Here is a 20,851-nt window from a genome sequence, read left to right as displayed (position 1 = left end):
TACCGACCTTCGCCGGCGCTTAGCCCTTACGCGCGGCTTCCCCTCGGTTTGGGGTTTTGCCACTGGCAGCTGGGTTTTTTTTCCCCTTTCCTGTTTCTGTCTCTCCTTCTTTTAGGCTGCTCCACCCCGCCCAGGATCAGGCCAGGGGGAACCGGCCGCACCGCGGTTGCCAACTCGCGCAGGGCGCTTTGGCGAAGTCCCGGAGTGGAGTCCCGCGTCCCGCCTCCTCCCTGCGGGGCGCGCTCTCCTCGCTCCCCCCGCAACCCTTCCCCACTTTTCCCCCCTTTTGCAATCACATGGCATTTTAAGAATGCCGGAAAGATGGCGGTAGCGGCGGCGGCGGCAGCGGCGGCCGGGCCGGCCGGCGGGGGAGGCGGCCGAGCGCAGCGGAGCGGGCTGCTGGAAGTTTTGGTGCGGGATCGCTGGCACAAAGTTCTGGTGAACTTGAGCGAGGACGCCCTGGTTCTGAGCTGCGAGGAGGGCGCTGCGGCGTACAACGGCATCGGGACCGCCACCAATGGCTCGTTCTGCAGGGGCGCCGGCGCGGGGCACCCGGGCGCGGGCGGCGCGCAGCCCCCGGACTCGCCCGCCGGGGTCCGCACCGCCTTCACCGACCTGCCCGAGCAGGTGCCCGAGTCCATCTCGAACCAGAAGCGCGGCGTGAAGGTGCTGAAGCAGGAGCTGGGCGGGCTGGGCATCAGCATCAAGGGGGGCAAGGAGAACAAGATGCCCATCCTCATCAGCAAGATCTTCAAGGGGCTGGCGGCGGACCAAACGCAAGCCCTGTACGTAGGGGACGCCATCCTGTCCGTAAACGGGGCCGACCTGCGGGACGCCACCCACGACGAGGCGGTGCAGGCGCTGAAGCGCGCTGGCAAGGAAGTGCTGCTGGAAGGTGAGGGGTTAACGCCGAGCGGGCCGCTCGGGATGCGCAGCGCACGACCCCCCCCCCCCACCCACCCACCGCAGCCGCATCCTCACAACCACCCGCGTGCTGTCACCCACCAGGGGGCCGCAGCGCGCGGCTGGCGGAGTTTTGACAACTTTTGCCCACCTGGGGGCAACTTGTTCCCTCCCTAGGGTCGTCCCAGGCGTTGACCCGTCAGGGGTGTAGGAAAGGGCGAGGCGAGCAGGGTTTCTTGAGCTCCTACTGTGCGCCGAGCAGCGGGTCGGAGGCGTATGATGTCTCATTTTTTATCCGCGCGAAATCCTTGTGTAGTGTAGGGGCTGGAAGTGAAACTGGCAACGAAGGGTACGCGCCCGCGTTCCGAAGCGAGCTCACTGAGTAATAGCAGCTCTGACAGTTTTCTGCTTTGGCACAGTTTTCTTCTCAGGAGCCTGGGCTGCCCAGCTAAAAAAAGGGTTGAATCTCAAAGGGGCCAGAGAGGGGTGGCAACGTGTGAATGCTAGAACTCCCACCACCCTTCCCGACTTCCCTCCTTTCAAATTGGAAACTGGGCTTCTGGCTCGGGAGCTGTGCCCAGGGCTGGGAAGTGAGGTGCAGCTTTATGCAAAAGTTCACTTCTGCTGCCAGGTGTTTGGCCGGTCCGTCTGGATTCCAGGTTGCTCCGGTGGAGGGCTGGTGAAGTGGTGTTTCTGCCTGCATCTTCCCCCGGTGTTTCCCCTCCATCTCCCCGGAGTGATGTGGAAACAACTTTGCATTTGTAAACAGTTTCCCCTGCGTGTGAGGTGTCTTAGAAACTACTCTCTTGAGATCTTATGTCCCCATCCTCCTAGTTACCGAATGTGAGCAGAATAGGTAGCACCGTTTTGTGCCCTTTTGTGACTGTGGGGCGTTACGTGGGGCAGAGGGCAGTGGTAAGGGGATGACGCATTCTCCTTTCCCACTACAGCTGCATTTTTCACTTGATGCCTGCCGCTCTGCCCCTTAGCTTGCTTTGTACGTAGCTCTTTCAGCACTAATGTCATAGAAATATCTATTTATCCAGCTTTTCCCCGCTCTAGATTGAGTTATGTGGGGTCTTTGATTTAATTATGGGTCATCTCCCTTGAGCTCCATGACATGCTTGCTGAGTCAACGAATAAATGAACCCATGGCCATTGAAGCAATGTTTCAACTGAGACCTTGTAAACCAGGTGGTTGATTTAAGTCCTAAATTAAACACTTAAGTCAATTTCCTGCTCATCAATTGTGGTGCTGGTGTGTGAAACCCAGAAAGTTCGAAGTTGGGAAACCAACTGTTCCCTGTAACAGCTGATGCAACTCTCTGGTACATGGCCCACCTCCTGGCCTAGAATACATGTTCCCCCCCTCCCCCTTATTTGTCTAGAGGATTTGTGATGTCTTCATATTTAATTGCTACCGAGGATCCAGAAAGTGGAAGGCTATTTGCTTTGGCTTTATGGTTAACATAAGTAAACAAAAAAAGTTTTCTTGATTCAAGTGTGTGTCGGCTTCTGTGACAAGGGGCAGGTGGAATCTGGACCAAGTGTAGTTTGGACTAGAAACGGCTGGACACCTGCTTGGCTTGTAATATTTACTGCAAAATATCAGGGGGCACAAAGGCAGGTCACTTCTATTTCGGGCACTGTCCTTCATTATGTCTCTTCTTTTCTTCTCAGTTTCACTTTAATGAATAGTGATTTAGCAAAGAAGTAAAACAAAACAAAACAAAAAAACTCTCTCACCCCAAAAGAGGAAGAAAATGTGACTCGCTACAGTTTAAAATAAACTTAGACAAAGAAAAAAAAGTCAAGCAGTTGCATGACTTTATTTGTGCAGCAACTGAAAAGTGAGCTTTGTAAAAATCTCTGAAGGTAACATTCTTACAACGGATTGTTGTGTGTTCCAGGCAGGACCTCTAGGGGCAGACCTATGGGCTTCCTAGACACGACCCACCTGGGCTTTGGGCAGCAGTCTCATTCCAGGCCTGAGTTTTCAGAAATTGACTGCTATTAAGATAAGCAAGAAACCCTCTCCCCCACCCACCCCCAAAAACAGTGTCTCTTCTTCTGAGAGTATTGGTCCGAAATGAGGTGGGAATGATCATGTATCATCAAATCAAATAGCACACAACCTTTCTTTTGTAGCTTGGCCTAGTACAGGGATTCCCAGCTGAAGGGACTTTTCAGAACCACGGGAAGGACTTTTTAAAATCACCTATCAGGACTTCCCTGGCGGTCCAGTGGTTAAGACTTCGCCTTCCAATGCAGGGGGTGCAGATTCAATCCCTGGTCCAGGAGCTAAGATCCCACATGCCTCACAGCCAAAAAACCAAAACAACTTCAATAAAGACTAAAAATGGTCCACATCAAAAAAAAAAATCTTGAAAAAAATTTAATAATAAAATCACCTATCTACTTGCTACTGCACTGAAATGCCATCTTGATTTCAGAATTTCTACATAGGAAAGTCTTTGCTGATGTAATCTAGTTGGACCAGAGGGCTAAGGGAGATGTATTAAAGATATATTTATATGGCATAAAATAAAATAATATAAATAAAATTTATATATTTTTATATAATATAAATAAAATTATATGGCAGATATATTATATGGAGACTATTTTCATCCCTCAACCGCAGCCAATATGACCCCCATTATGCGACATGCGCCCCCTAGTGGAGACTGACTGCCTCTACTAATGGTACATCCTGTGAAATGAAACCCCGCCCAGCAAATTTCAATGCCAGCATTCCAGTCTTAGATTCTGCCACAGAAGATGTCAACCTCCCTGAGTTTCAGTGTTTTCTGAAAAATGAGAATAAAGAAATGCTTACTTACTGGGCCGCTGTATGGACGAGCACTCTGAGAATTTAAAAAGGCCGGAAGGGGGGTGGGCGGGACAGAATGTATCAAATGCCTGCTGTGATTATTTTTACAATTCACATGAAGATGAAATTGCCCCTTCTAAGGGACACAGCTTTTCCATTCCTTTACTGGAGTTTATATTTTTAAATTTTTATTGTTTTTTTTTTTGTTGTTGTTGTTTTTGTACTATAGAACTGTAATGTTAAGAGACCTTTGCTCTGGGAAAAGAGAATCACAGCAACAGCTAACATCTGTTGAGCACTTACTATGTGCCAGGTTTTACTTACATTTGTTCGTGTACACTTCTGGTAACCCCATGAGGTTAGTGCTACTGTTGCTCATTTTACTGATGGGAAACTAAAGTTTACAGACTTTACAAGTTTCAAGTTTACAGGTTATTTGCATAAACTACCAGAGCTAGAAGGCATCCAGATCTATCAGACTTAAAAGCTCATACTTAAAACCTCGAGGTGAAATTGATACTCTGAGCTTCTGCTTCAACTGCATGCTTGAATCAGTTGAAGCTTCATCAGTGATTGGGCTCAAGATGTCCTTCCCCACTCCTCGAATGTGCTGACATGCTTGGGACAGCCTTGAGCAGGAAACAGCAATTGTGCGGACCACTCAAAAGGGAGAGACAGGAAAGAGGATTGAGTCTCAAAGCCCTAATCACCAAGTGTCTGGCTATCAAGAGGGAGCTGCTGCGATATGGCCCAAATTTACAAGGGGACCGAGCCTCCATCATTGAACACATGGCGGGCAAAGAGACTCAATTGCAATTCAGACTTAAAGAGTGAATAAACTATGCCAGTTAAGTCAGTGTTAAACCAAACGTGCATCAAAGTTAAGATCAGAAATCTTCACACTGTGAACTCATTTCCCATTTTAGGGAGGTGGGAACAGGGACCCTGCATTCAGCCATGCAGATATTCAAGCTCATAACTCCAGGGGTGCACCCTCTGGAGCTGGGCAGGGCATACCTGCATAAACGTCTTTGGCAGCTTTGGGTACAGAAGGGGGGATGGGGGGAGAGGTTTTTGCCCTTATATTAATAGTAAAATCATAATTTGGACTATATCAACCTTTTCGTAACTGAAGCGACCCTAAAATTAGTTTCTTCAGAACTTTGTTGAGATCAAGGAGTGCAGAATGTTCCGGAAGTGGAGGTGAGGGGTGGACAGAATTATCCTTGGGTACAAAGGTCACTTATGGAACTGGGCTAGAAAAAATGGAAACGCAAAGGAGAAAGTCAGAGACAGTTGTTGGCATTAACCTTCTCCATCAAAGTTCCTCCCTCAGTACCGCTCCCAGGAATGCTTGTCTGTTGAGATCATCTAAAATGTCACTTTCATAACCACTTTCTCCAGTGGTGGAAGGAGGGATGTTGGGGCAGGGAGATGGCAGGGTGCAAGGGAAGGGAAGGGATTTCGCTGTCATACAATCTCAGGGTTGGATGAGAATTTGAAGTTTAAAGAATATTAATTTATTTAGGATGTACAGATTCTTAAAGAATACCCAAGAACCCTGGAATTAGGATCTTGAAACTTGAGTTATCTTTTAACTAATAATTACACTTTTTGCAATATACTTTGTTTCTTTGGACCTTAATTCTCTTCATTGGAAAGCTAGAAAGCTGGGGTCAGCCATCTCTAAACCTTATTTCACTTCATATCTTATCAATTCAGACCCAACACACTTTTATTAACAAATCTAACACCCCTTTTATTATCATGAAATGAATTTCATAAATATAACCTAACTCCAATTTAAATTTAAAATCAAAATAATGCCCTATTATTTTACTATTATTAACATTAAAAAATGAAGAAATGAAGTGAATTATAAAAAATATGTTTCAATAGATAACTGCATGGTACAACTACACCAGAGGTCATAATGAAGGAGGTAGATGCTAGGACTTGTATGTAAAATTACTATCGCTGCATAGCCACAAATGAAGATGGGTAGGGGTATGTAGTATCACTTGGGATCTGGAAAAATCTTGCACTGTGAAGGACTGGCTCAGATGTTGCAGGGTGTCTTGGATCCCTGGTGGCTATCACTAAATGCTAGTCACATGCCAGCATGACCCACCTTGACCTCTAAAATGCCTCCATAAATTTATGACCTGCTATTGGGGAAGGGCAAGAACCAACCTCTTAAGAACCAGTGTTCTGTAAGAATGCTAATTCTACTTTACCACTTTATAATGCCTAACCTTTTGTAAACTCTTTTTACACGTGTGATAGTAGCTAACACTTATATAATATTTACCTTGTACCAGATGCTGTTCTTAGCACTTTACGTGGACTAAATCAGTGGAATCTCACAATAACCTGATGCTATCAGTATGTCTATTTTACAGATGAGAAAACTGAGGCACAGATCAATTAAGCCACTTGCCAAAGAAACACAGTGAATAAATGCTGAGGCTGAGATTTAAGCACAAGCCTTAAAGCTTTTAATCCTCATGAACAGCTGTATTAAATAAGCGGACTAGGGATGTTTATCCTCAACTTGTTGATTAGGAAAGTGAAGCTCCAAGAGGTGGAATGATTTGTCGTTATGAGGTCTTTCTTCTACTTTCTTGTTTGAAATACTCATTTTCTACTATGGCTGTAACAAATAACTAGAAACCCTGGTAAATTAAAACACAAATTTACTATTTTATAGTCTGTTAGAGTCAGAAGCCTGATGCAGATCTCACTGAGCTAAAGTCAACATATCTGCAGGGCTGCATTCCTTTCTGGAGGCTCTTTTCCAGAAGCTTCTAGAGACCACTCTCATGCCTTGACTCATGGCTCCCTTCCATTAAGCCTGGGGTAGCAGTTTGAGTCCTTCTCACCTCTGATCACTCCAACCTCTATTATACCTCCTTCTTGCATTTTAAAGGCCCCTTGTGATTACATTGGTCACATCCAGATAATCCAGGATAATCTCCCCATTTAAAGTTAATGTTTAGCAAGCCTAATTCAATTTGCAACCCTAATTCCCCTTTGCCATGTAAGGTAACATACTCACAGGATCTGGAGACTAGGCATCTTTTCAGGGGGTGGTGGGGAGGGATAACTTTTCTGCTACCACATCTGGTTTGCTGAAGTCATAATGGTGCAGAGTCCCCAGGTAGGACTTCATGAATACACTGAACCACAGTAAAGCATCACTTCGTGTCTCATTGCAAAGGAGTTCTTCATTCATTCATTTATTTATGCCTCCAATGAGTTATTTATTCCATGTCTTCTATGTGCCACACCCCACTAGGGAATTGCCCTCAAGAAGCAACATTGGAGTGACAGACACAGATCAGCACCGGATCAGCACCATGCAGGCAACTACAGGATGGAGTGAAAAGGGCAACATGCAGGGTTTTATGGGATGCTGTGGTCTCCCATGGGAAGAGCAGCTGAGCCCCTCTAGGGCTAGGGAAGGCAGATGCCTCAGGGCAGCCTAAAAAAGAGCTTGGCCATCAGCTGTAGCCCAGTGTGGCTGAGCGGGTAGAATGTGACCTTCAGACCTTGATGAGGGCCAAGAGTGAAAAAAGACCAGAGAATTGAGCAGGGGGCAAGGCTGGGAAGCCTTGTTACAGAGTTGGATTTCATTCTGAGGGTGAAGCGTTTTAGGCAGGGAAATGTCACGCTCGGTTTCACATTTCAAGCTTGCTCTCTAGGGCGATGCTTCTAGCATGAGGTTGGCAGGGCTTTAGTGAAATGGCTGGCTCCCTGTTTCCACCCAGCTACCCTGGGACACGGCCACTTGACCCTGAATTATACTTGGGGGCAACTCCGTGAGTAAGGCTTAGGTTTGTAAAGGGGCTTTACTCACATGATTTCGTCACCAGGTCACCCCTTCGTGGATGCTTGGACAGGTGTTACAATCTGCCTTTTGCACAGGAGGGTTAGGTGACTGGTCCCAGGTTACCTGTCAATGACAGAGCTGGAAATCAGATTATCTAACACCCCATCGGCTCTTCTGCAGCACACTACACAAACTCAAGACATCGTGTGGGGACCAAAAGAAGTCTCAGAGGAATAAGCCTTGGCCTCTGATTTTGGGAGCCTTACAGTAATTAGAGAGGTAGGGCATTTGAGGCTGATTGTGAAGTACTTGAGATTAGTAAGACAAATAGGGTGATTTTGACCCCAGCAAATATAGCATAGTACCTGGCAGACATCAGGCTGTTAAAATGTGTTAGAAAAGGAAAAAATGGAAGGACAGATGGAAGGAAGGAAGGGAGGGAGGGAGGGAGAGAAGAAATTGGGGGATTTAGCAATGACCCTTTTTTTATGACTCCCATCCTCCAGCACTCCTGCTGTTGGACTGTGGTGATAAACATTTGGCATCAGATAATGAAAACTATACCTTTTCCTGTAGAGAAGAGGGATAAAGAAGGGACTTTATAAACCTAGGAAGCACTTACTTAACATAGACCAGTCTTGAAAGACAGTTGACCAAAGAGGAGCCAGGCATGATTTTAAAAGTGATCCGAAAATGTAATTAATTTTCCTTTTCGTGTTATATTTATAACCGCTTTGCCTTTGCCCCGCTGTGGCACAGGGACCTACACATCTGAATAAGTAAGAACGCTTTCTACCCAAGGAGATGAAAACTCTCTGCTTAGATATTTTAATTGTTTCTTTTTTAAGCTTATGTATCAGCCTGAGAATTCAGACCATGTTCCTTAAGTGAAGCTGATTGGAATGGTCCTTCAATTCCTTCTTTCTGCCGGGGTAGGGGATGTTCTTGTTCAGTGGTGCATTTTAGCCATCACCCCATGAAGTATGTATAAAAATAACTCACTGCACATGGCTCCACACTTGTGAAAGACATCTAACCAAAGCACCAGTGTTCTGTTTGGCAAAGGGAAATTATTCTCTGGCAGCTAGTGGCCTACTAAGAATTCTACTTCAGATGATGCATTTCAAAGCAGTTAATGTTAAAGAAAAGCCAGAATTTCCCCCCGTATTTATAACAAGTGTTTTACGTACCAAACCTCATTACCCACTTCACTGGCTTTGATCTATAATAATGCTTGCCTTTAGCTCTGGCCTGCAGAGTGAGACTTAAGAGAAAATATATAATGTGCACCACAAAGTAAATATCCTAACAGACCCACACAGATGAGCTGCATTCCCAGCCCAGAATAGACAAGATGGACAGGTTCATGATTAATAATGATTATCATGGATCTTAAAAGGATGACCCGTACTTTATCTCAGTACTTTTAAAAACTGCGCCTCCCTGTGAACTGAAGCCTCGTTCTTAGCATGTTCATAAATGTGGGAGGCTCTGTCTAAAATTTAACGGGTTGCTGAGGATGACTGCAGTTGACATGTCCCGTTTGTTTGCATTGCTGTTCAAACTGCTCTTGTGTCTTCCTTTCGCAATTTTATTTTTTTTTCAAAGTGGTAAAAGACAATGGTTCAGAGGGTGGGCCTTGGATTTATTTTGTCTGGGCTTGAATTTGCAAGCTACCTCTTTCTCCCTGTGTGATCTTGTGCACTTAATTACAAGCTTCAATTTCTTAATCAGTGGGTTCATTGTAAGGTGTAGAGTGATTATGTATGTAAAGTGGTTAGTTCATTGCCTGCAATGTAGTCTGCACTAAATAATTACTAACTGTGTAATATGTCAGCTCTCATGCTTATCTAAGTATTATTTTTGGATAGAGGGTTCAGTCCTCTAAGTTAAATGAAGGGTTCAATCATATGTTCTATAAAGCCTTTTAGGGGGCACAAGGGACAGCTTGGGATTTGCCATGTTAGGGAACCAAATGATGTAAGTGATGGCTTAGGAGAGTTCGTTTGCCTTGCAGGGGTGAATTATGATCCCACAAGGGTGTATTTCACTGATGATTTTTAGTCGCATCAGATGCTTTCCATCAACCAAACCACAGCATAGGGTGCTGTGGCTTTTAGTGGGCAAATGTGAACTGTGTCTTAAAATGCTGATATGCAGGAACATGCAGAAGAGTGTTTTGTGAAGGAACAGTAGGCAAGTAGGGATTTAACCTACACAGCAAAATTCAAAACTCTTTAACAATTTTTCTAGTGATTATAGGAATGTGGAGATCTTATTAACCCAGAGAAACCCAAATGTTTCTTTTACAAAAAATGTAAAATATTTATATAATCATTACTAAGTCAGAAATATACTTTAGTTTTTTATTCTATTATTTAGTACTGTGTTTCATGGTCTCCAAGAGACCATCCAGTGGAAGATATATCATTGTTTATGTACCCTTAAGAAAGAAAAAACTGTCTAAGATGGGAAGTCTGATAGGTTACCTGCATAAAGTTGGGACACCAAAGGGCTATGCCTTCAATGCAGGAACAAATGAAAAATAAACCCATCACAGAAAAAGGGACAACGAAGGCACTCATTTCAAATTTGGTACTGGTAGAAGGAAGGAAGAATATATCTCCAATAATTTTGAATTGCAAGTTGGTTCTAATAAATATTTAGGTCTGAATATACAATGTCAGTGTGAGTTTTAAAAAGTACTTAGGCAGATAATCTAATCTAAAGTGTTTTCAGATAGAGAGGGCCCCCCGATGAATGATAGGAGAAATTATAAATACTCTGCAAGAACTTGGTTTCCATCCATACCTTCAGAGATTTTAAGGCCCATCCCCCAATTCAGAGATGATAAAATATGAAAAGAAATGGGCAGTTTGAATTGATGAGGTATGGTGTAAAATTGTTACACAACTATTTATTAAAATAATTTTCCTTCTAATGTTTGTAAGGTGGCACCTTGTTGGTAGATTGAAGCAAAAATCTGTAGAGGGATGAGATGAAATTCCTGTTCTAAAATAGAACAACCCAGAGGGGAGACAGGTGTAGAGTAATAAACTACATTTGTGTAAATTACAATAAGTTCTATAATAATAATAATAATAAATTATAAAGGAGTAGATGTTGTAACAGAACTTATGGAATATCTGAAGGTACAAAGGATGTATGAAGTGGAAAGGAATGCTTCACAGAAAAGGTGACTTGAAAGTAGGATTACATAAGCAAAGTGAAATTTAAAATATAGGTAATTACATGGCTATCTGGGGCCCTGCATTTCAAATACTTTCATCTGAAACATCCTTCATCTGCAATGAAAATCAAGGTTAATGATTTTTCTTTTTTGCTTGCGATATCCATATACCGTCCTCTGTTCTCTACTTCATTTTTAGAATTTGTCTAAATCAAAATACTACATGCTTATAGCATTCCTTCGCCTACCCTCCCCCATATCTTCTCTCCTGTTCCCCAGAATATTAGAATAGATAGCAGTATAGGCATATTATTTAGAATATTCTAATAGCAGTATGGGCATATGATTTAGAACACCCTAATAGCAGTATGGGCATATGATTTAGAATACTGGAATACTTTTTTTTACATACTAGAATATATATTCTAATATTCTGAATAATATGCCTATTACTGCTATTTCTTGATATATCAGATTTAGCCATTATTGACTAAATCAGTCTCTGTTTATAAAATTATGATGATGTCAGTATTGCTCCATTTTCCAGCCAAGTAATACTCTGTGATCAGGTCTTTTGCAGTTACTAACAGCTTTTCTTTTTTTTCCATTTGCTTAGTTTTCTTATGCCTAGCTCAATTTTTTTCCCCCAAATGCAGCACTAATGTATCAAATTTCTAGCAATAATTTTTTTTCAGATTTTCACACATATCAAATAATCCACCCATTCTGTTTATTTTTCTCCTGGAGCCCTGCCACTCTGGACTGGTTCTGTCTTGGCCTAGTGTTTGGCCATCTTCCTCAGGTTGTCCTTGGCTTTTTCCTGTGTCTGTTTTCCTGGATCTACTATCACCTTCATTTTTTGTTTACTCCCTAGTTTTGCTAGAGCACATTCTTTTTTTTTAGCGGTATGCGGGCCTCTCACTGTTGCGGCCCCTCCCATTGCGGAGCACAGGCTCCGGACGCGCAGGCTCAGCGGCCATGGCTCAGGGGCCCAGCCGCTCTGCGGCATGTGGGATCCTCCCGGACCGGGGCACGAACCCACGTCCCCTGCATCGGCAGACGGACTCTCAACCACTGCGCCACCAGGGAAGCCCTGGAGCACATTCTTTAGTGGCTTTCTGAGAAAGAATGGGAGGTAAATATGTGATAATATCTTTAATCTATTTTCTTACTGGGTGGGTCCTTTGATTGTGGTGGTCTGAGGTAGCATTTTCCCTCAGCAGCTTTCAGGGTTGCTAGTGAGAAGTCTTACGCCATTCTCGTTCTCTTTCTTTTATGTGTGAACTATTTCTTTTTACTGGAAACATTTGTTTGTTTGTTTGTTTGTTTTTGCGGTACGCGGGCCTCTCACTGTTGCGGCCCCTCCCGTTGCGGAGCACAGGCTCCGGACGCACAGGCTCAGCGGCCACGGCTCACGGGCCCAGCCTCTCCACAGCATGTGGGATCCTCCCGCACCGGGGCACGAACCGGTGTCCCCTGCATCGGCAGGCGTACTCTCAACCACTGCGTCACCAGGGAAGCCACTTACTGGAAACTTTTAATACTTCTTTTTATCTCTGATATTCTCAGTTGTATAGAGTGCCTTGTCTTGGTGTGAGGCTTTTGGTAATCAATTTTCCAAGCACTTAATGGAGAGCAGTAGGCTGAAGCCGTATTTCCCAAACTGTGTGCCAAGATACCCTAGGGTGCCCCAGTGAACTCACAGGGTACCATGGAATATTTTAAAGTTTCAAGGAAAACAGCAAAATCTCTTGGATACCAGGCAAACTATTAAAGGGAGTTTCAACATTAGATTGCTGTGTTCCTTCAATAATGTGGATATCTTTGCAAAGCCGGGTTTTCTGCAATTACTGTGATAAGAAATTAAATTAAATTAAAAATAACAAGTACCACATGAAATGAAGGTGGCAGTATCCATATGATTCCAAAGTTTTAGAAGTTGTATAGTGCCCAACAAATGTTCAGTTTTTAGGACTTAAAGATGTACTATGTTGTTTGGACTTAACTACTTAATAAATTGAATTGGTAGGTGTTTCTTTGGGCCTATGAGTGTCATGAAAAAAAATAACTAAGACATTTAGGGTGCCATTTACTGAGTAGATTGGGGCCTGTGGTCCAAAGGCTCTTACACTTCAGTTCTGGAACATTTTTCTTGTATTATTTATTTGACAGTTCTTCTCCTTTGCCGTTTTTGCTCTCTGTGTGTGGAAATCTTGTAGCTGGATGTTGGACCCTCTGTATGGACACGCTAAGAAACTAATTTTTGTTGTTATCTTTTTTTTTCCTCCAGTTGTCCTTCTCTTTCATGTTTGTTCATTTTCATGAACAATTACTAGGTTTGTATCTACAACTCTTGTATTGAATCTTTAAAAAATTTTATCTGTTCTAAGTTCCAGAACATTCTCTTGGTCTCATTGTTCATTCTTTTTTTATAGCATTCTCTTGTTTTGTGGATACAATATCTTTGCTGCTCTCTAAGAACCCATGAATAATAGTTTCCTGAAGACTTTTTTTTGCACTAATATTGGCTCAGATGTGTCGATGGACCTTTCTGTCCACTTAATTTTTCAGTGTGTTTAGGCATATCTGATAGTGTCACATATTCTGAGATTTGTTCCCTTTTTGTGTTCCCCGAGAGGCAGAACCTGATAAGAGTATCTCAGTGTAAGAAGTTTATTTGGGATAGAATCACAGAAAACACTGGTAGTAGAGTGGGAATGTAAGACGGTGATTGGAACAGACCCATAAAGACCCCACCGTGAGCCACTAAGCCACTCCGGAATGCATCAGATCCTAACGGAGGGGTGAGGAAGGGGGTGAAACTTATTCACCAACTCGCCATCATCATTTCGTTAAGGTTGACTGCTGAGGGTATTACCTCTCTGATACTCTTGCTGGCATCTCTGTAGGGGTCACAAGTGCCAAAAAGATGCCCTCCAGGCAGAGAACTGCAGGTATTCACTCTAAGCAGCCTTCTCTGCATGTAACATTGACTGCAGAGGAGACATGATATGCTAACTTGGGCTTCGTCAGAACCTCATTTCCTGATTTAAAAGTGTTCAGAGGAAATCGTGATGGAAGATGTACTGTGCTCAGACCCATTTCTGTCCCAAAATCTTTTGTAAAGGCTGGTTCAGACACAATCAAGATTGAGTATATTATCCTTGGGAAGACTTGTAAGGCAAAATTTTGCCCACCTTTACCTGATTTTTAATTTCTTTGAGTGTGTGGTTAGCAGAGAGGCTGGCAGTTCCACTTAGTTGATTGCACGGTCCCTGCAAGTAGGCTATGCACAAGTTAGATTCATTGAACCAAAGGGGAACATTGTGTTTCTCAGCCTCAGTGCTATTGACATTTTGGACTAGATAATTCTTTGTTGGGGAGCAGGGTCTGTCTTCTGTGATGTAGGATGTTTAGCAGCATCCCTGGCCTCTACCCACTAGATGCAAGTAGCATCCTCTGCCCCTACTTATAATAACAAAAAATGTCCCCAGACACTGCCAAATATGCCATGGAGGGCAAATAGCCCCTGGTTGAGAGGCACTGGTGTACAGCCTATAGTACCGGTTCTCAGACTTGGCCATGCATTAGAGACACCTAGGAAGCTTTAAAAAACCTTGTGACTGGATCCCTCCCTAAGGGATCCTAATTTTAATTAGTCAGGGATTTATTCTGGGTATTAGTCTGTTTACAGGCTCCCCAGGTGATTCTAATGTACCTTCAGGGCTGAGAACCACTGGCCAAAACTATCTGCTCATTAACTGTAAAGTAGTGAAACAGAGTCTAAGACAATCAGGAGTGGTGGGGCCCATGGTGGACTGGGTTAATCCAATGCCATCGTAAGGTGGGCAACTTCGGCCCTTATCGCCATGTGGAAGAGATCTCTTTTCTGTTTTGTCTCTGGAACTTGCGATTTTCCTTTATTGACGCTTTGGAGTGCCCAAAATACATTAACAGCAAGCCCCTCTTTTGATAATACTATTCCTGTTACAGGGACAAAGGAACTATTGAGTCTCAGAGGGACAGTCACAAGTGTAGACGAGGCATGAGCAGAGTGGACAAACTAGCGTTCTGACCTTGATCAATAGCCTCACCTGTCTAGAACTCAGTTTCCTCATGGCTAACGTGGGGATAACAATAGTCCTTTCTTTATGGGGCTGCTATGAGAATGGAAAGGGTGAATATAGAACTTAGTACAGTATCTAGTACTGTGCATTGTGTCAAAGTATCAAAGTGTGTTGGTTACTACTATGATATGTTTGTCTTCCTGCCTAGATTATATGATCATAAGAGAAGGGATCAGGCCTTCTCTACTTTAAGAACTTCAATGAACTGAGCAGAATTGGCTCATTGGTAGTTGTCTGTTGGTCATTAGCCATGGCCCTAAAACAGCAGGATTTGGGAAAAACTAAGAAACAAGCGGCTTCGTTTGGTAAGATTTACAGATGGTTAAATAATGTACGTGGTGTTGGATCAACCATTATTTAGCAATGTCTCCATGTCGTAGGTCTTTATCAACACCTGGTTGAAAGAGGGGCCTAACTTAACAAAACCAGATGCTCTGGCCCAATCCTCCTAACACCTGGAAAATAGAATTTTGAAATGGATTTGCTGGTTTTCATATATTTTGAACACTTTTCAATTTTTACGTGGGTACATTTTATTTTGAATTATACCTCATGTCCCAGAATCATTATTTCTCATTTTGCCAGAAAATGTACTCTCCAAAAATTTATCTTTGCCTCAATAATTATGAAATGACAGGAGACTACTTCCAGTATGGTATGTTTATCAATCTGTATTTATCATGAAAAAAATGAATATAACTTTATAACTGTTCCAAGTACTGAATTAAGTTGTCTATCCTTTGAAAACATCCATAAGGCCTGGAAGGATGATCTGAAAGAAGAAACATTTTAAAGAATGAATCTCAGCCACTGATTTGTAAAATTCCGTTCTCAGCTGCTTAATTTTTTTATATATGTTCATATTTATATATGTGTGGGCATGTAATGTAAAATATATGCATAAAATATATTTTGGGAAAATGGAAAGTTTCCCTGATATAGTTGTAGAGAAAGAACATACCTAGAAAACACACATGACACTATATGACAGCTTTGCTAAATGAGTGTTGTGGACAGTAAGTGCTACACACATAATGAGGGAGGAATCCTGAAAGCTGGGGACAGTAAGGAATGCTTTTACAGCGCCAAAGCCTGAAGTGGACACAGAATGGTTCATTCTTGTCTGCCACTGCGTCCTTCCACGCTGTGTAAAAGCAGCGTGCTTGCTTGCAGAGCAGCCTTCATCTGTCTCCTCATCAGCCCCCTCCCCCCAGGCTGGAATAGTTAGACTTTGCGGGGCCGGTCCCAGGTCTTGGGAGCCTCCCACTTCCCAGATTCTCTCTGTCAGGTTTCATATCCAGACTGGTCTCCTTCATCTTTGGCTTTCCTCTCCAGTCTTTCTAATACATTTACAGATTCCACCCCTTGTTATAAGTTAAATATGTCCCCTGTAAATTCTTGTGTTGAGGTTCTATCCCTGACGTGTGGAAATGGGCTCCTTGCAGATGCAGTTAGTTAAGATGAGGTCATACTGGAACAAGGTGGGCCCTGACTTGTATCCTCATGCAAAGGGGAAATTTGGACATGGACACACACACACACACACACACACACACACACATATACAATACCATGTGAACATGAAGGCACAGATTGGGGTGATGTTTCTACAAGCCAAGAAACTCCAAAGATTGTTAGCATGGAACTGATTCTCCCTCATGGCCCTCAGAAGGAACCAACCTGGCCAACACCTTGATTTCAGCCTTCTGGCCTCCAGAACTGTGAGAGAATAAGTTTCTGTTGTTTAAGCCACCCCGTTTGTGGTGCTTTGTTATGGCAGCCCTAGCAAACAAATGCACCCCCTATAGGAGGTTTTAGAATAAATTTCATTAAAATTTGGCAAGGAGTTTAAGGAGTGGGTGCATAGTCATTGAGTTCTAGCACATTTGTTTCTCTTTGTCAAATGTCTGATGACACCATCTGTCTTTTCTAAGTGTTCAAATAAATTCCTCATCACCTCTAGGTGTGTAAGTCAGCACCAGTAGGGCTGAGCAGTGGTAAAGGCTGTTGCAGGTTGATCTGTGCTCATGAAATAGGGGGGGACTAGCTCTCTGTTATGATGCATATACAGCACTGCAAAATTTTGCTCTCATGCATCTTAGCCTTGCTGTGAGTACTGTTACTTGGAAGCAATTTCTCTACTTTCTGGCTGAGTCAAAACCTGACATCCACGCTACTGGAATAAATCATTAATGTCATTCCCCAAATGTTCACATATACCGTTGCTGGATGCAATACAGTTATTTGATTTTAAAAATTTAAGTATAAGTATATCCCAAATACTGCGTGGGACATAGTTAGGCTAAAAAATTGTGCTGCTTACCTGAAAGCCAAGTTTAACTGGGCATCCTGCATTTTGATTTGGTAAAGCTGGGAACCCAGTTTACATTGCTTTCAACATTGTAGCCTCAAAGCCAGCCAGTGACAAAACCATGAGTCACTGGAGTAAGCCAATCAGAGGGTGGATCATTTAGAAACGGTTTTGTAAAGATACAAGTAAACCAAGAAGCTGCTCAGAAGGTGTAGCTGGGTCCTTTCTCAGGCCTTTTCCAGAAAAAGACAAGAGCAGGAGATGGAGGATGTGATTCTTTCTCTGAAGCCTTTGCTCCTTATCCCCAATTTCAGAGGGACCAGAGTCTGGAGCACTGACTAAGAAATGGGGGTAAGGGGCAAGGCATAAGAGAACTGTAAATCTAGAATCAGCACTGACTGAATTACTAATAAAACCTAATATTACCAGTGTGACCTGAAGTAGTTCTCATCTGAAAATGGAAGAATTGGCATCTTGATGCTGTAGGTGTAAACTAATTAACAAGATTGTTATTAATAACACTCCCCCCTTTATATCTTTACCCTGATTTCTTTCTAGCATGTCATACCCATAGTACTTATATTCCTTAGGACAGCCGGCCTTCAGTATCCCTGGGAGATTGGTTCCAGGACCCCTGTGAATACTAAAATCTACTGATGCTTAAGTCCCTTATATAAAACAGGGTAGTCTAGGCAGCCTTTGGTATCTGCAGGTTCCACATCCGTGGATACAAGGGCCAAATGTATGTATATATGTGTGTGTGTATATATTTATATATAGTGCATATACTGTATATTGTTTATTGGTTTCTTGTCAGATTCCTTCTGTTAGAGGCTCTATTCCCAGTGCCTAGAGGGTTACTTGGAATTCAATAGACACTCAGTAAATACTAGTTAAACGAATGAATGAATGAGTACATGGCTTTCTTTAAGTAACCCAAGGCTTTACAGAAGACCCTTTAGTTAGTCAATTTAAAAGAAAGGCCTGACCCTCTGAGCTTTCTGTGTGAAGGTCTGAAAATTTTCTGCTCTTGTAAGTTAATTTGGGCTAGTGGGGGCTGAGAGCATGGTGGGAGAAAGTTAGAGCTGGAAAGATCCTGTTTTCAAAACTTTCTAGCATTCTGTGCCAAGTTTTGGAGTTGTGTCAGGCTGCAAGACATTGTATGGTCTAAGGGACTTCTCGAAGTCTCTGCAGCTTCTTGCTAACTAGTAGTGAAGTTAACCTTCTTAATACTGAATTCACCAGCCACTTCCTGATTCCTCCAGTTGGTTTCATGAAAGGGAACAGAGGCATATGGGAAGAAAAGTTTCATTACCTGGATCTTACCCTATTATCGCCATAACTAAACCAGTTGCAGGATTTTTTCTTTTCCACGGCATTGAAAAAACATGATCATGCTTGACCTATATTAAAAATAAGTTGAAGCATATATTTATCATTGAGAAAGACACTGTGAGCTAGTCACACTTATGAAAGTTCTTTCATGTGCTTCAAATAGCAAATATATAAAGATGAAAAAAAACCTAATAATTTTTTCGTTCCTTGGCAGCAGCATTAACATTCAGATTAAATCTTTGATTGTTAATGTGTTCTAGAATCTTGTAAATAGGATTTTTTTTTAAATCACCTTTAAAAAATCTCTATTTGACTAGTTAAAACAAAGTAGGTTTGAAGTTAAACAGCCTGAGTTGCAGTTGTGCAACTCCCTGGACCCTCACTGCCTAAATCTTCATAATTCTAGTTATCAGAAGCCAAGGACTCTGGAAGAAAAAAAAAAATTGTTTTGGAACCAGAGTTGGTCCCTTGAGTGGAACACTTGATAGATTGTATGCTGAGAGATTACCTTTGGGAACAGCATTTGTTCGTGGGCACCCGGTGTCCTCTCTCTTAGATCTTGCCTTATCTTTTCAGCAGCACGATTAGAAGTGGCGACTGCAGTCGCAGTGGAAAAATCCAGCAGGAGGTTATCATATTTAATGTTTCAGAAAACTTCCTTTTGAAGGCGATAACAGTATTTCTTAATCACTGTGCTGTTGGGCAAGCACAGGTGTGTTGCATACCGTTAAATCACTCTCTCCGTAGGACATAATGTTGTTCTTTGAAAGTATTTGGCTCTCCTTCCACCTCTTTTTCCTCCCACCCCCGCTTTATGCCAAAGAAGGCACATTTCCCAGACTTACTCTCCACACCCAGCAAGGTGTTCTTTCAGAAATCCCGAATGATTTTTTTTTTTAACTCATTCCATTCCAGTTCCATTTCCAAGCTCATGATGCATGTTTTCTTATTTGGTATCAGTCCACACATTTTGACTGAGCATCTCCTGTGTAATGAGCATTATAGCAGCTTCCAGAGGTAGAAGCAAGCCCTCAAGGGGCTTAACAATCAATCCACTGGGGGAAAAGACCTGCAGAGTAGCCACGTTTTTCTCTTTTCTTCCATTAGAGTTTGTCTTGCACTGAGTCAGGGAGAACCATGGTGTAAACAGATAGCTCAAGCCTAGTCATAAAAAGGGTGGGTTGGAATAGCATTTCAGTCAATTTTGGTCACATTCAAAGTATGAGTCTTGAAAGGCAAGTGAGAGAGAAGCAGAGACTTCTTTTTTTTTGGTGGGGGAGGTACGCGGGCCTCTCACAGCTGGGGCCTCTCACAGCTGTGGCCTCTCCCGTTGCGGAGCACAGGCTCCGGACGCGCAGGCTCAGCGGCCATGGCTCACGGCCCCAGCCGCTCCACGGCTTGTGGGATCTTCCCGGACCGGGGCACAAACCCGCGTTCCCCGCATCGGCAGGCGGACCCTGAACCACTGCGCCACCAGGGAAGCTCACAGAGGACTTCTTGATGTGAGTCAGTTAAGAAACGTTTTGTAAAACCAGCTACCTTTTAATTTTAACTGCAGGACACAACCCCCAATCTTTGGTCAGCCGTTGAAACCTGCTTCAATTTTAGCCTCAACCTACTTTCTTCTTCCTTCATGAACAGTAGGCTTTAGCTAAACTCTTCTTCTTACCTCCTAAAAACACTGTACAGTATAGGATCTGCCACAATACTTGGCTAGCAGCAGGTAATTAGTCAATATTTGGAGAATGAGGAAAAAATCAATATGAAGGTAGGTATTTCCTCTTCCATTTCAATTCCAAATTTCTGAGAGAGAGAGGAAATCTGACTGGTATGGCTTGGGTGAGGTGTCTCCCCTTTGTCCAGATAGCTGTGTCCGGGAAATCGTGTCCAGGGCCAGGTGGTCCGTCAGCAAGGGTTTGGAGCATCTGCTCTGGGAAGGGTGTCATGAGTACGACCTGCTGTACTTCTGGGCTTAAGGAGCAGAATGTATTGAGAGATTGTAGAGGATCAAGTATCTGGAAGGGGCAGTAGGGAACAGAGTCTGTTGATTTTCCTTCTTTGCCCTTGTAGTTGGACAGAGGTTGAAGGAATGGCCAGCATTGGAAAGAGTTACAAAGGAAGTGGTCTTTTCAGGGGAAAGCCAGGCTTCCGTCAGGGCAAGTAGGAGGAGGGAGTGTTTAAGAAAAGATTGAAGATAAGGAGAAAGAATCTTTTTTCACAAGTAAACATAATTTATTTTAGTTTATGCTTAATTATGGGTATTGACATTTTTTTCTCATTATCTCATTATGATTAGATATGCATGTACTGAATACATAAG

General features: G+C 43.0%; 1 protein-coding gene across 1 annotated transcript in view; it reads left to right on the top strand.

The window, feature by feature from the left end:
- Window positions 1-271: 271 nt before the first annotated feature.
- SNTB1 (syntrophin beta 1) overlaps window positions 272-20,851 on the top strand; it is a 221,521-nt gene continuing 200,941 nt past the window's right edge. The window contains exon 1 of the mRNA XM_081258841.1: window positions 272-895. Within this exon, the coding sequence (XP_081114967.1) occupies window positions 322-895 (574 nt within the window). The 5' untranslated portion in view covers window positions 272-321. The remainder of the gene's footprint in view (window positions 896-20,851) is intronic.

This window comes from Mesoplodon bidens, assembly GCF_964165515.1.
Source record: "Mesoplodon bidens genome assembly, chromosome: 16".
NCBI classification, from domain to species: Eukaryota; Metazoa; Chordata; class Mammalia; order Artiodactyla; family Ziphiidae; genus Mesoplodon; species Mesoplodon bidens.
This window is presented reverse-complemented; position numbering and strand designations above follow the sequence as displayed.